This window comes from Macrotis lagotis, chromosome 3 (genome assembly GCF_037893015.1).
Source record: "Macrotis lagotis isolate mMagLag1 chromosome 3, bilby.v1.9.chrom.fasta, whole genome shotgun sequence".
Lineage (NCBI taxonomy): Eukaryota > Metazoa > Chordata > Mammalia > Peramelemorphia > Peramelidae > Macrotis > Macrotis lagotis.
This window is the reverse complement of record NC_133660.1, coordinates 117,921,923-117,937,157: the sequence shown is the minus strand read 5'-3', so window position 1 is coordinate 117,937,157 and position 15,235 is coordinate 117,921,923. Positions and strand designations below refer to the sequence as shown.

At 38.3% G+C, this 15,235-nt stretch overlaps 1 protein-coding gene across 4 annotated transcripts in view; it reads right to left on the bottom strand.

Moving 5' to 3' along the window:
* Nucleotides 1-15,235, bottom strand: part of LRBA (LPS responsive beige-like anchor protein) — an 832,197-nt gene that overhangs the window by 89,810 nt on the left and 727,152 nt on the right. For all 4 annotated transcript variants that reach the window (XM_074229149.1, XM_074229148.1, XM_074229150.1 and 1 more), the window contains exon 47: nucleotides 8,980-9,147. In XM_074229149.1, coding sequence (XP_074085250.1) covers nucleotides 8,980-9,147 — 168 coding nt within the window. The remainder of the gene's footprint in view (nucleotides 1-8,979; nucleotides 9,148-15,235) is intronic.

Here is a 15,235-nt window from a genome sequence, read left to right as displayed (position 1 = left end):
AGGGATCATGGGGGGAGCTGGGGGCAGAGAGCAGAGAGTCTGCTGGGAGGAGTGAGAGCCAAACTAATCTAGGATTAGCCACAGAGGCATTGACTGAGGAGTGGAGGTCTGGGGTGCTCCAGCAGGGCTGGAAGGTGAGTTACAGCACAGAGTTAGAGTCAGCTGGTCTGGAGGACCAAAGGCTCCATACTTCCATACTTTCATTTTTGCTGAGTCCTCGTCCCAGTACAAACACAGTAACAGATTTCTTCTCCACCCCCACCCCCCAAGAGAGCTCCCTCAACTGAGTAGGGAGATTAACATTCTCACCCCAAGGGCCCAGCTCACATTGCTCAAGGACAACAGTATTCAGCAGTGCCACCCACCCCCTCCAGGCCAAGGAAAAGTGCCTCAAATCAAGGTCACAGCCACTCCAAAGAAAGCAACCAGTACCCTCTACTGGCTGGCCCATGTGGAGCTACTAAACCAAGTGAGCAAAGCCTCTAGGGAACCCAAAACCAAACCTCTGTGAACAAGCCCCTCCCCCAACACAAGATCTTAGCAAAATGAAAAAGGCCATTGGTAAGGGGATCCATAGAAAAATTCCTAGGAGGTAAAGACCTAACTCAGAAAGATCTAGAACCTCTGAGGAATATATGATTTGGTCCCCAGCATACAAAGACTTCTTTGAAGAAATCAGGAAGGAGTTTAAAAATCAATCAGAAAATTTGGGAAAAGAAACTCAAGAGAAAATTAACCTTGCAACAAGAAAACAAATTCTTGGAAGATACAATTGACAAATGCAAAAAAGAAAATAATTCTCTCAGCACCTCAATTGGACAAATGAAAAACTCCTTCAACAATAAAATTGACCAATTGGAAAAGGAGTTGCAAAAGGTAAATGAAGAAAATTCTTCTCTAAAAAAAAAAGAATGGAATCTGTGCAAACTAATGACTTCATAAGACAAGAATCTGTTAAACAAAACCAAAAAATCGAAAAAAAAAAAATAGAAGAAAATATAAAATACCTCATTGACAAAACCAGTGACCCTGAGACAATTTAAGAATCATTAGGCTCCCTGAAAATATTGAAAAGAGAGAAAAAAAGCCTGGACTCAATATTACAGGATTTAGTGATGAAAAACCACCCTGAAATCATGGCTGGAGGGTAAAATAGTTATTGAAAGAATACATCAATCCCCTCCAGAAAGGGATCCTAAAATGTAAACACCAAGAAATATTGTGGCCAAATTCTAGAACTATCAGATAAAAAAAGTAGCCAGAAAGAAACAATTTAGATAGAAAGGAGCCACAGTAAGAATTACACAGGACCTGGCTGCATCAACATTAAGGGATCAAAGGGCTTGTAATGTGATATTATAAAGAACAAGGGCACTTGGAATGCAGCCAAGAATGTAATATCTGGAAAAACTGAGCTTTCACTTCCAGGGGAAAAGATGGACATTTAATGAAATAGGAGACTTCCAACTTTTCCTGATGAAAAGACCAGAGCTAAATAGAAAATGTGGACTAAAAACAGGAGACTCAAGAGAAACATGAAAAGGTTTAAAAAAAAAACCTGCTATCCAATAATATGAAATTGGCTATAACCCCACCTGAGAGAATGAGTCTCATAACTCTCAAGAATTGTAATTCTATTAGAGAGAATATACTTAGCCAGAAATAATGGACACTCATGACTTATCTGTGACTCTGAATGATTTAACAACAATATCTCCTCAAAAAGGGTGATTAGTAAAGTGACAGGAGGATGGAGGAGACTGAATGGGGTAAATCATATTACATAAGGAGGTACAAAGAACATAATGCAATAGAGGAGAAGAAGAGAGGAGGTGAGAACCACTTGAATCTTACTCTCATCAAACATGGCTTAAAGTTAACATACACACACTCAGTTAAGGAAACTTATCTTACCTTTCAAGTATTAAAATGGGAAAGGGGAGGGGAGAGGAAAAGAAGAACTAACAGAAGAAAGGGAAGGAAGAAGGGGAAAAAGGGAAAAGGGAAAGAAAGGGGAAAGGGTTTGGATATAAGGGGCAAACACTGAAGGTGGTGGTATTCAGAAACAAAATACTGGGGAATATGGATAAAGTGAAGAAAGGGGAAATGCAAACAGAGGGAAGATAGCATGAGGACAATAAAGAGTAATTATAACTTTGAATCTGAATGGGATGCAATCTCCCATAAGCGAATAACAAAACAGATTAAAAACCAGAATCCTATAATATGCTGGTTATAAAAGGAAACTCATTTGAAGCAGAGAGATACACATAGAGTAAAAGTAAAAAAGGTTGGAGCAAAATATATCTTGCTTCAGTGCAATCCTTATCTCAGACAAAGCAGCTGCAAAAATAGATCTCTTTAAAAGAGATAAGGAAGGAAACTATATCCTCCTAAAAGGTACTATAGACAATGAAGCAATTTCAATACTAAGTATGTATGCACAAAGTGGTATAGCATCCAACTTCTTAGAGGAGAAGTTGAATGAGTTACAGGAAGACAGAGACAGCAAAACTCTGTTGGTGGAAGACCCCAACCTCCCACTCTCAGATTTAGATAAATCTAACCATAAAATAAACAAGAAGTATGTTAAGGAGGTAAATAGATTTTTTTTTAGGTATTTGCAAGGCAAATGGGGTTGAGTGGCTTGCCCAAGGCTACACAGCAAGGTAATTATTAAGTGTCTGAGACCGGATTTGAACCCAGGTAATACTGACTCCAAGGCCGGTGCTTTATCCACTATACCACCTAGCCACCCTGAGGTAAGTAGATTGTAAGAAGACCTAGGCATAATAGACTTTTGGAGAAAACTGAATGGGGATAGAAAGGAATATACTTTATTTTCTGCAGTATATGGCACTTACAAAAAAATTGACCATGTACTAGGGCATAAAAACCTTACAATCAAATGCAGTAAGACAGAAAAAGTAAATATATCCTTCTCAGTTCATAATGCAATAAAAATCACATGCAATAATGGACTGGGGGAGACAGATCTAAAACTATTTGGAAACTAAATAACCTCATTTTAAAGAATGAGTGAATCATCAACAAATCATAGAAAGAATTAATGATTTCATCCTAGATAACGACAATAATGAAATAACATACCAAAATTTATGGGATACAGCCAAGGCAGTTGTTAAGGAATGTATTATATCTTTTTTTTTTAATTTATTTTTTATTCTCATTTTGTACAATTTTTTTACATTAATAAAATATTCTTGTTTACAAGTAAACAAAATACCCCTGCCCCCCATGAATATAGATAGACTTGCTTGGGCGAAAAAAGTAAAGGGGAGAGAAAAAAAAATTAAAATTAAAAAAATAATAGTTATAATTGTAGGTATGGCCAGGTGGCGCAATGGACGAAGCACCAGCCCTGGAGTCCATATCCAGCCTCGTAAACCCAACAATCACCCAGCCATGTGACATGCAAGCCACCGGATCCCCACTGCCCTGAAAAAACCAAAAAGAAGAAAAAAAAAGACCCAAAATAAAATAAAATAGTAATAATAGTAGGGGTGGCTGAGTGGCAGACAGAGCATTGGCCCTTGAGCCAGGAGCACCTGGGTCCAAATCCAGCACCAGACACCCAAAGATCACCCTGCTAAGTGGCCCCAGGCAGGCCACCCAGCCCCACTTGCCCTGCACCCTCCCCCAAATAATCATAACAAAAAATGTGCTTGAGTCTTTGTTCCAACACCAACAACTCTATCACAGGTGGATCACATTCTTTATGATAAGTTCATCACAAAAGTTACTTCCATATTTTTCCAATGTTGCCATTGCTGATCGCAACTCCCTCCTTTCATATTTCTCCACTACCATGTACTGTATTCTCTCTCTCCTTTCACTCTGACTCTGCTGTAGGGTAGCTGAGTGGCGCAGCAGGCAGATCTCTGGTCCTGGGGCCAAGAAGCCCTGAGCCCCCATACCACCCCTTAGGCCCAGAATCCACCTGGCCCTATGGTCCTGGGCAGGCCTTCCAATCCCAGCCCCTTGCAAGAAGTAAAAAAAGAAAATGTGTTATATCTGACCACTCTCCCCCCACGGTCCATCCTCTCCTCCTTTATTCACATCCCCACCCCTTACCCCTGCTGCCCCCTACTTCTTACTCCAGATGTCTATACCCCACTGAGTATATTTGTTGTTTCCTCTCCTAGCCATCTCTGATGAGAGCAAAGGTTCCCTCATTCCCCCTTGCCCCCCCTTCCATATCATTGCAATAGCTCATTGTAATGAAAAAAATCTTATTATGTGAAATATCTTGGACTATTCTCCCTCTCCTTTTTCTTTCTCCCATTCCATTTTCCCTTTTTTCTATTGACTCCATTTTTACCCCATATTTTATCTTTGAAATCAGTTTTCTCCTGTGCTTCAACTATAAAAGCTCCCTCTACCTGCTCTATTAACTGAGAAGGTTCATATGAATATTATCAGTATCATTTTTCTATACATGCAGTTCCATCCTCATTAAGTACCTCATATTTCCCCCCTCTCCTCCAATCTCCATGCTTCACCTGAGTCCTGTATCTGAAGATCAAACCTTCTGTTCAGTTCTGGCCATTCCAAAAGGAACATTTGAAATTCCTCTGGTTCATTAAAAGTCCATCTTTTTCCCTGGAAGAGGACATTCAGCCTTGCTGGGTAGTTCATTCTTGGCTGCATTCTAAGCTCTTTTGCCTTTTGGTATATGTTGTATTCCAAGCCCTACGAGCTTCCAATGTAGATGCTGCTAAGTCCTGTGTGATCCTTACTGCAGCTCCACGATATTCGAACTGTGTCCTTCTGGCTGCTTGTAATATTTTCTCTTTGACTTGGGAGTTCTGGAATTTGGCTATAATATTCCTAGGGGTTGTTTTTTTGGGATCTCTTTCTTGGGGGATGGGTAGATTCTCTCCATTTCTATTTTTCCCTCTGCTTCTAAAATATCAGGGCAATTTTCCTGTAGTAATTCTTTGAAAATGATGGCAAGGCTCTTTTCCTGATCGTGACTTTCAGGATTTCCAATAATTTTTAAATTATCTTTCCTAAGTCTGTTTTCCATATCAGTTGTTTTTTCAATGAGATATTTCACATTTTCTTCTAATTTTTCATTTTTTTGGTTTTGAAGTATTGATTCCTGATTTCTTGTAAATTCATCAATCTCCCTGAATTCTATTCTTTGTCTGAAGGATTTGTTCTCCTCAGAGAGTTTTCTTATCTCTTTTTCCATCTGGCCAATTTTGCTTTTTAAAGCATTCTTCTCCTCAATAACTTTTTGAACTGTTCTATCCATTTGACCTAAGCTGGTTTTTAGCATGCTATTTTCTTCAGCATTTTTTTGGATTTCCTTGACTAAGCTGCTGACTTCATTTTCATGTTTTTCCTGCATCTCTCTCCTTTATTTTCCCAGTTTTTCTTCCAACTCCCTCATTTGATTTTCAAAGTCTTTTTTGAGCCCTATCATAGCCTGAGCCCAATTTCTGTTTTTCTTGGAGTCTTTTGATGCAGGAGCTTGTGCTTCCTCATCTTCAGACTGAGTATTTTGGTCCTTCTTGGGCTCATTTGCAAAATATTTCTCAATAGTCTTCCTTTTGTTTCTCTGCTTGCTCATTTTCCCAGCCTGGGCCTGGGTTTGGGGTGCTTCCTAAGCTTTTGGGGCACTCCCACAAGGGTCTCAGCATGTGAGGCTCTGTCCTCCCTCCTGGTCTGTGAAGGACCATAAGCGCCCCCCTCTGCCATGGGGCCGAGGTGGGGGGGCCCTGCTGTTCTATGGGGGGGCCTAGACTGCGATCAGTATCTGAATGTGGTCAGAGCCCCAGAGTCCTGTTCCAGAGGCAGAGGACAGAAGAGCTCTGCAGTCTCTTTCTCTTCACTCCCCTCCCTCAGCTCACTGGGCTCATCCCCTGGGGGTTCCTGCTTACTGGCTCTGCCTGCTTCTGTTTCCTGGATCAGGGCTGGGGAAAGACCAAGCTGCTCCCTGTGTGCCCTGAGGGCTGGGCTCCACGTGCTCGCTCTGGCAGAGGTCCCCTGCTGTTCCAGCTCAGGAGACTCTCCTGCTGCTGTGAGCCACGGCTCCCAGCGCCCTGGGGCTGCCTCCGGGAGGCTGAAGTTCTTTCACTCTGGTGGGCTGCCCCTCAGACCCGGGAGCAAAGACTTTCTGCTCTTTTCCAGGTTACCTAGAGTAGGAGAACTGCCTCACTGGGTCCCTCTGTGGGTTCTGTCTCTCTCGAAAGCTTAGTTAGAGTCCTTAGCTTATGAGTTTTATCAGAGAGCTCCTAAGACTGGATCCCTTCATGTCACCATCTTGGCTCCGTCCCCTGTATTGTATCTTTAAATGCTTACATGAATAAATTAGAGAAAGAGGAAATCAAGGAACTAAACATGCAACTAAAAAAAAAACTAGAGAAAGACAAATTAAAAACCCGCAATTAAATATCAAATTAGAAATTCTAAAAATTAGAGGCATGATTAATAAAACTCAAAGCATGAAAACTATTGAACTAATAAATAAAACCAAGAGTTTGTTTTATGAAAAACCAATAAATTGATAAACCTTTGGTTAATTTCATTAAAAAAAGAAAAAAAGGGAGTTGCCTGAATCTAAATTATGATCACTAAAATATGACTTCTCAAGTCACAGTCAGTATGTCAGAAATGGAAAATTAATCCAGGTCTTCCTGACTCAGAAGCTAGATCTTCATCCCCCCTACACCACAGTGCTTCTCATTCCATTATTACAAAAAGAGATACACAAATTGAAGTGAGTAGTTTTAACTACCCATTGTGAAAAAACAGTATGATGAGACTTTCCTGTATTTTTAATGCCAAGCTAAAGAAAACAATCATGGGGAGAAGGGAAAGGGTTCATTCTCCTGCAAGCTTAAATTATTCAAAATCTCCTTTGATTTAGTTCTATGTTTCTTCTTCATTATTACAAAATATTAAAATTTTGCTTATCATAAAAATACTAGGACGTGATAAAAAAATTTACCTCTGAGTCTGTGAATCAAAAGAAATGATGATGGGTTCACTTAGGAATATTTACTTTCATTCTTCAAGGATCTGAGATTTCAAAGATAAGGATTCTTTGTTGCTTATTTCTGATCATAACCTCTCCAAATAAATTACATGGTCTTAAAAGAGTTATTGTGCTCCCCAAACTTGCTACTCTATGTTCAACATGACAGTATAATAATAAGGCTGAATGAAATTATGAGGTTAGTCTTTGGACATGAGATGTATAGTCCTTTACTAGGCTATTGCAATAAAGTCCTATTGTGATACTTCATTAAAGTGTGAAGGCGACCTTGGGTTTATTAGCAGAAAGCAAACTTCAGTAGATCTTAATGACCTGGAAATTCTTCAAGTAGGGGAAAGGTGATAATTACAAGAAAGATCTGATTAAAAATGCAGAATCTTTAAGGTATACAGAACCTTTAATTAAGTTTATCTTAAGAGTTCAAAGCAGGACTCAATTTAACCCCTCCCATTCAGAAAGTTGTTTTTATGTTGTTATTATTTTAGTTTTAAAGCCTTCCCTCCTTCCCAAAATCACATCACAGACTCTTTAACAACTTCCCATGGTTACAGAATTAAAAGTGGTAAGTGATAAATAACATTGAAAGAATAAAAGAAAGGGGGAGATGGGATAAATCTCTTCCTATATTGGTGAAAAAAAATGTAAAATTGAGGGAATAAAGGAAACATAAAAATGAAAAAGGGAGGTAAAGGTAAAAGAGAAAAGAAAGGAAATGGGAAAAAGGAAGCTGGCTGCTAAGCAATAGAGTCCTTTTCATGCTTTTTACATCTTTAATTCTCTCATCTTTGGACCTCTAGATCATATTCCTTCTCATTCCATACTTTAATATCTGATTTACAAACTTCCATTCTCACCTTCTATTTACTTTGAACCCACTTGCCTCCCAATTTTTCCACTTCTGTGACCTCTCTTCTAATATAGCTGTTCATGAGAGCAGTCATTCCTTAAATTGTCCTTAACATCAACTAAAACTGCCCAGGCATTAGAATTCCTATTTGTGGTATAAAGTAACTTTATTCAAAAAAACAAAATGTTCAGGAATCATGAAACTCAAAGATTAGAGACACCAGGATTAGTCCTATACCTTTAAAATTACTTATAAGGCCTGCACTAAGGTTGCTGAGAGAGAAAAACAGCCAATAAGCTACAAAGAACAGAAAGAAGAGCATTTCATTTTCATCAGTCTCAGACTACACAATTTTCCTCAAGCTCAAAGGGTTGAATATAAGGTAGATCATGAACATGAATATAATATAAGGTGAATCATGAACATTTCCTCTTCCCTGCTGCACTTGGATGCTTTAAATCTGTTTTAAATATGTAAAGGTCATAGGGAAAAGAGTAGTTTAGAAGCCTATAGCCTCACATGGTCTTACATCTCATCCTATTCCCCAATATCCTATTATGGCAATGGGAGGAGGCCATTTGTCTAGAAATTGCACTTTCCATTGACCTACTGGGGGGGGTCTATTCTCTAAAAAATTAATTAAAGTTTTAAAGGCCATATAATATGAACTTTTGCAGAAGTTCTTTAGAACAGTTTTACCCCCAAAAGGTACACATTTCTGGGTACAGTATTCCTTTGACTGATACTAAGGAACATCATGCAAAGATGTACAAGCCTATGTTTCCCTCATTGAAGGACAAAACACTGAGCTAATAACCTGAATGGATAAATACAAATAACTTCTCCATGCAAATAAACATTTCCTTTATTTTTATGTGGTATTTGAATCCCCTAAGCAATTTTATTATCCACAAGACAACCCTTAAAATACAAATGAAAAGCTGAGATGCAAGAAACTACATACTGCTCAAGAACATCTGAAATATTTTAATAAGTATAAAACCAATGATATGCAGTATTATCCAATTTAGAAAGGACAAATTCAAAAATAACCTTACACATCTGAAATGGGGAATGAAATTACCTTCTCAGTAAAGAAGCTTACCTCTCTCAATACAGGATCTGTTATTGAACTCAGATTGACAGCTCCCTCATAGGTCAGGTAATAGAATACATTAAGGGCTCGGACTGCCTCTGGCCCTTGCTGTTTATAGCCAAAAATGAGATCGATCCACTGGTGAAGCTGGCAGGAAACAAATTCACTCTCTAAGGCCTGTAACAGAGATTAGATTGCATTATTTTGACCATTCCTATTTGGAAAAAAGTAATTTTATTCAAAATATATTATTGGGCATATTATAATTTGTCTAGTTAATCTGAGAATTGAATTTTATTTCTGGGAATTGTATTTTAGCATTATATAATAATGGTATAATTAATTTCTCGTATAGTTAAGGTAGGATAGTCTGCTCATCATTTCTTTTAACATAATGGTATTCCATCACAATCATGTACCATATGTTCAACCATTCTCCAACTGATGAGAAGTCCTTCAATTTCCAATTATTTGCCACCACAAAAAAGAGTTTCTATGAATATTTTTGTATTATAAGTCCTTTTCTTTTTTCTTTGATCTTTTTAGAAGTAGTAGTATTGCTGGGTTTAAGGGATATAAACAGTTCAATAGCCCCTTGGACACAGTTCCAAATTGTTCTCCAGAATGGCTGGGTCAATTCACAATTGTGCCAACAAAGCATTAGCATTTAAATTTTCTCCCTTTCCCTCCAAAATTTGTCATTTTCCTTTTCTGTCATATAAGCCAATCTGATCAGTGTGAGATAGTACCTCAGAGTTGTTTTAATAAGCATTTCTCTAATCAATGGAGATTTAGTGTATTTTTTAATGAGTGTAGAATGCTTTGATTACTTCATCTGAAAATTGCCTGCTCAAATCCTTTGACCATTTATCAGTCAATTGGGGAATGACTTACATTCTCATAAATCTGACTCAATTCTCTATATATCTGAGAAATGAGGCCTTTATCATAGAAATTTGCTATAAAATTTCCACCTCCTCATTCTAATCTTGGCTTACATTGGTTTTGTTTATGCAAAAGCCTTTTAATTTAATGTAGTCAAAATTATCCATTTTATATCCCATAATGCTCTCTATGTTTGTTCAATAAATTCTTCCCTTATTCATAGACATGATGGAGGAAAATTTCTATGCTCCTTTAATTTGCTTAAGGTATCACCTTTGATGACTAAATAATGTACCCATTTTTATCTTGTTGTCGAACTGTGAGAGATGGTGTATACTTAGTTTCTGCCAAACTATCCCTGTGTGACAATAACTGCTAGAAAAACTGGAAAATAGTTTGGCAGAAAATAGGTTCAGTCTAATATTTTGCTATATATCATAAAAAAGCTCAAAGTGTATATACAACTTGAATATAAATGTCAAAACTATAAAAATAGAAAAGAATAGTTATCAGGCACCTTTTAAAATTATAGCTAGAAGAGAATTCTTAACTAAATGAGGAGGTGATCCCAAAAGAAATCAATTATATGAAATGGAAATATTGCCTTAAAAAAAGGATTCAACCTAACAAGAACAAGGAGGGAAATGAAGTGGGGGAGGGAGAAACCTTCTTTCCTTGCACTTTCTATTCTCTCCTCTCATCTTGGGATCTTAGCTAGTATTTCCTTCTCCCAAAAAAAAGTTTACTCACCCACAACTCTTTTTTTTCTCTTCCCCATTTTGTCACATCATTCAGATATCTTCTACAACTGTCCTTCACCTATCTTACATGAAGAGATGGTGACTCTCCTCCTTAACAATACACACCTCTCAACAATCTATCCTTGATCTTATCCCATTTCACATGATCCAATAGATGATTCTCATTATGTATTCTGTTTCTCTATAATGATCAATCTCTCCCTACTGATTGGCTTTTTCCCCTTCTGTATATAAACACTTCTTTATTTCCCCTATCCTAAAAAACTTATTTGCTATTACTATCCCTGTTATTGTCCTATATCTCTCCTTCCCATTTTGGCCTTACTTCTTGAGAAAAAAAGCATTTAAATTTGATGCTTTTTCTTACTATTTTAACTTTCTGCAATTAGGCTTATATGACTTCTTCATTCAAATGAAACTGCCCACTCCAAAGTTACTAATGATTTCTTAATGGGAAAATTTAATGACCTTTTCTCAAATCCTCAGCCTTGCTCTCTCTGCAACATTTAACACTTCTGATTATATTCTCCTCCTAGAAATTCTCTCCTCTGTAGATTTTTCTGACACTTTTCTCCTGGTTTTCCCCATAATTACTTTTCAATCTCCTTTGCTAGATCTTACTCCTGTCAGACCTACTTCATCCACTTCATACCCATTCAAGTTGCCCCTTCAAGACCTGAAACTGAACAATATTCTCTTTTACTCTTACATTATCTCACTGGATGATGTTATCAGTTCTTATAGGTATAATTATAATTTCTATGGATATGCTTCTCAGATCATATCTCCAGTCCTACTCTCTCACATGAGTTCAAATCTCACTCTCTCAGTTTTAGATATCATGTAGACAGATGAAATTCAACATCTCCAATATAAAATTCACTATTTCTCCCCATTCCTTCCTACAGCTCTAAAGTTTCCTCTTTTCAAAATTTCCTATTATTGTATCATCCTCCCATTTATACATGCTCACAGTCTTGGTGTCATCCTTAATTTCTCATTTTCTCCTCACCCCCAAATATCAAATATCTGTCAAAACTTGTCATTTTTACCTTCACAGTATCTCTTAAACAGATTCCTTTCTCACTATTCACATAGATACAGTTCTAATGTCAGATAACTGGTTTTCCTGATTCCAGTTTCTTCCTCCTACAATTTTTACTCAACTGCAAATATGATGTTTTAATGTCTCACACATTTATCTCACCTCAATTTGCTTCACTAATTATTTGTTATTTCAAGGATCAAATATTTGTCATTTAAGGTTTTATAACAGCTTCTTCTTACCTTTCTAGTCTTCTGACATTACTTTCTTCCATATACTCTATGACATTTGCTTGCTGCCACTTACAGATAACGACACTAGATTTACCGAGTCTTTTCAATGGCTTATCATTTACTCTGGAAAAATTACTTGTTCTCACTGCCTACTGGGAAGTTCAAGTTCAGTTCAAGTCCTAACTTTTTTAAAAGTTTTTTTTTTTTGCAAGGCAATGGGATTAAGTGGCTTGCCCAAGGCCACACAGCTAGGTAATTATTAAGTGATTGAGGCCAGATCTGAACTCAGGTACTCCTGACTCCAGGGCCGGTGGTGCTCTATCCACTGCACCTCCTAGCTGCCCCCTACCATGATCTTTAACAAGCACCAAACTGAATTCTGATACAGAAAGTCAAGAAAGTCATGGTGAGTCATTGTTCCAGTCCAGGGCAGCTTAGGGGGAAAGAGAGGTCTCTAGACACTGGAGTTAGGGCTGACTAGGAACACTATGCTAGGTCAGAGCCACAACAGATCAAAATTGGAGTAAGAAGTGGTCCAGCAACCAAGGGCAGTAAGGAGACAAAATTCTTGAGTAGAAAAAGATCCCAGGGGGCCTGTTTACTAAGACTGGGAACAAGAATTGGTCTCACCTAGTAGTACCGTGACCTATTATCCAGTCCCAGAGCACAGAGAAGTGGTAACAGTTATGAGAGACCAATGTTAAGAAGCAATAAGTTCTTGAACCACAGCTGTGTGATTGAGTCCAAGAACAGTAAGGGGAACTTACTTATAAAAAGTTTCATGGGACATAAAAAGGTCAAAAAATTTAAAAGTTTTTGCACAAAGCAAAACCAACAAAGCTAAAATTAGAAGAAAAGTAGAAAACTAGGAGAAAAATAATCTCTGCATCAAGTTTCTCTGATAAACATGTCATTTTTCAAATATATATATACATATATATATGTATATATATATATGAAACTGAGACAAAGTATTAAGAATAAGAGCCATTTAAATAAGAATTCATCCAACCATTTGAAAGAGCAATTTGGAACTATACCCAAAGGGCAATCAAACTGCATACTCGTTGATCTAGCAATACCACTAAGTCTGTTATCTCAAAGAGATCATAAAAAGGGAAAAGGGTCTACAAGCATAAGAATATTTAATTCTGACAAAGGACTTATTTCTAAAATATACAGAGAACTGAGTCATATTTTTAAAACAAAAAGCCATTCCCCAATTGACAAATGGTCAAAGGATATGCAAAGGCAATTTACAGATGAGGAGATCAAAGCAATCCATAGCCATATGAAAAAATGCTCTAAATCATTAATTATTAGAGGAATGCAAATTAAAGCTATGCTGAGGTACCACCTCACACCTCTCAGATTGGCCAGTATGACCAGGAAGGATAATGATCATTGTTGGAAGGGATGTGGGAAATCTGGGACACTATTACACTGTTGGTGGAGCTGTGAATTCATCCAACCCTTCTGGAGAGTATTTGGAACTATGCCCAAAGGGCAACAAAAATGTGCATACCCTTTGACCCAGCAATACCACTACTGGGTCTATACCCTGAAGAGATGAGGAAAAACGGTAAAAACATTACTTGTACAAAAATATTTATAGCAGCCCTGTTTGTGGTGGCAAAGAATTGGAAATCCAGTAAATGTCCTTCAATTGGGGAATGGCTTAGCAAACTGTGGTATATGTATGTCATGGAACACTATTGTTCTATTAGAAACCAGGAGGGACAGGATTTCAGGGAAACCTGGAGGGATTTGCATGAACTGATGCTGAGTGAGATGAGCACAACCAGAAAAACACTGTACACCCTAACAGCAACATGGGAGTGATGTTCAAGCTTGAAGGACTTGCTCATTCCATCAGTGCAACAATCGGGAACAATTTTGGGCTGTCTGCAAAGGAGAGTGCCATCTGTATCCAGATAAGGAGCTGCAGAGTTTGAACAAAGTACAAGGACTATTCCCTTTAATTGGGGGCAAAAAAAAAAAACCCAGATGTCTTATTGTTTGATCTGGTTACCTCAGAATTCTGTTCTCTTTAAGGATGTGATTTCTCTCTCATCACACCCAATTTGGATCAAGGTACAACATGGAAACAAAGTAAAGACTGACGAAGTGCTATCTGTGGGGTGGGGGTGGGGGGGAGGGAAGCAAGATTGGGGGAAAATTGTAAAACAAAAAATATCTTTAATAAAAATAAAAAAAGAATATAGCAACTTTTTTTATCTTTATATTTGAATTTATTTTTTATTCTCATTTTGTACAAATTTTTTTTACATTAATAAAATATTCTTGTTTACAAGTAAACAAAATACCCCTCCTCCCCCATGAATATAGATAGACTTGCTTGGGCAAAAAAAATAAAGGGGAGAGAAAAAAATTAAAATTAAAAATAAAAGTAATAGTAATAATTGTAGGTATGGCCAGGTGGTGCAATGGATGAAGCACCAGCCCTGGAGCCACGAGCACCCGAGTCCACATCCAGCCCCGTAGACCCAACAATCACCCAGCCGTGTGACATGCAAGCCACCCAATCCCCACTGCCCTACAAAAACCAAAAAAGAAGAAAAAAAAAGACCCCAAATAAAATAGAATAGTAATAATAGTAGGGGTGGCTGGGTGGCAGACAGAGCATTGGCCCTTGAGCCAGGAGCACCTGGGTCCGAATCCGGCCCCAGACACCCAAAGATTATCCTGCTATGTGGCCCCAGGCAGGCCATCCAGCCCCCCTTGCCCTGCACCCTCCCCCAAATAATAATAACAAAAAATGTGCTTGAGTCTTTGTTCCAACACCAACAACTCTGTCTTGGGTGGATCTCATTCTTTATGATAAGTCCATCACAAAAATTACTTCCATATTTTTCCAATGTTGCCATTGCTGATCGCAACTCCCGCCTTTCTTATTTCTCCACTACCATGTACTATATTTTTTCTCTCCTTTCACTCTGACTCTGCTGTAGGGTCATTGACCGGCTCAGCAGACAGATCCCTGGTCCTGGGGCCAAGAAGTCCTGAGCCCCCATACCACCCCTTAGGCCCAGAATCCACCTGGCCCTATGGTCCTGGGCAGGCCTTCCAATCCCAGCCCCTTGCAAGAAGTAAGAAAGAAAATATGTTATACAGATATAACCACTGTCCCCCCATGGTCCATCCTCTCCTCCACTATTCACATCCCCACCCCTTACCCCTGCTCCCTGCTCCTTCTTACTCCAGATGTCTATACCCCATTCAGTATATATGCTGTTTCCTCTCCTAGCCATCTCTGATGAGAGCAAAGTTTTCTTCACTCCCCCTTGCCTCCCACCTTCCATATCATTGCAATAGCTCAT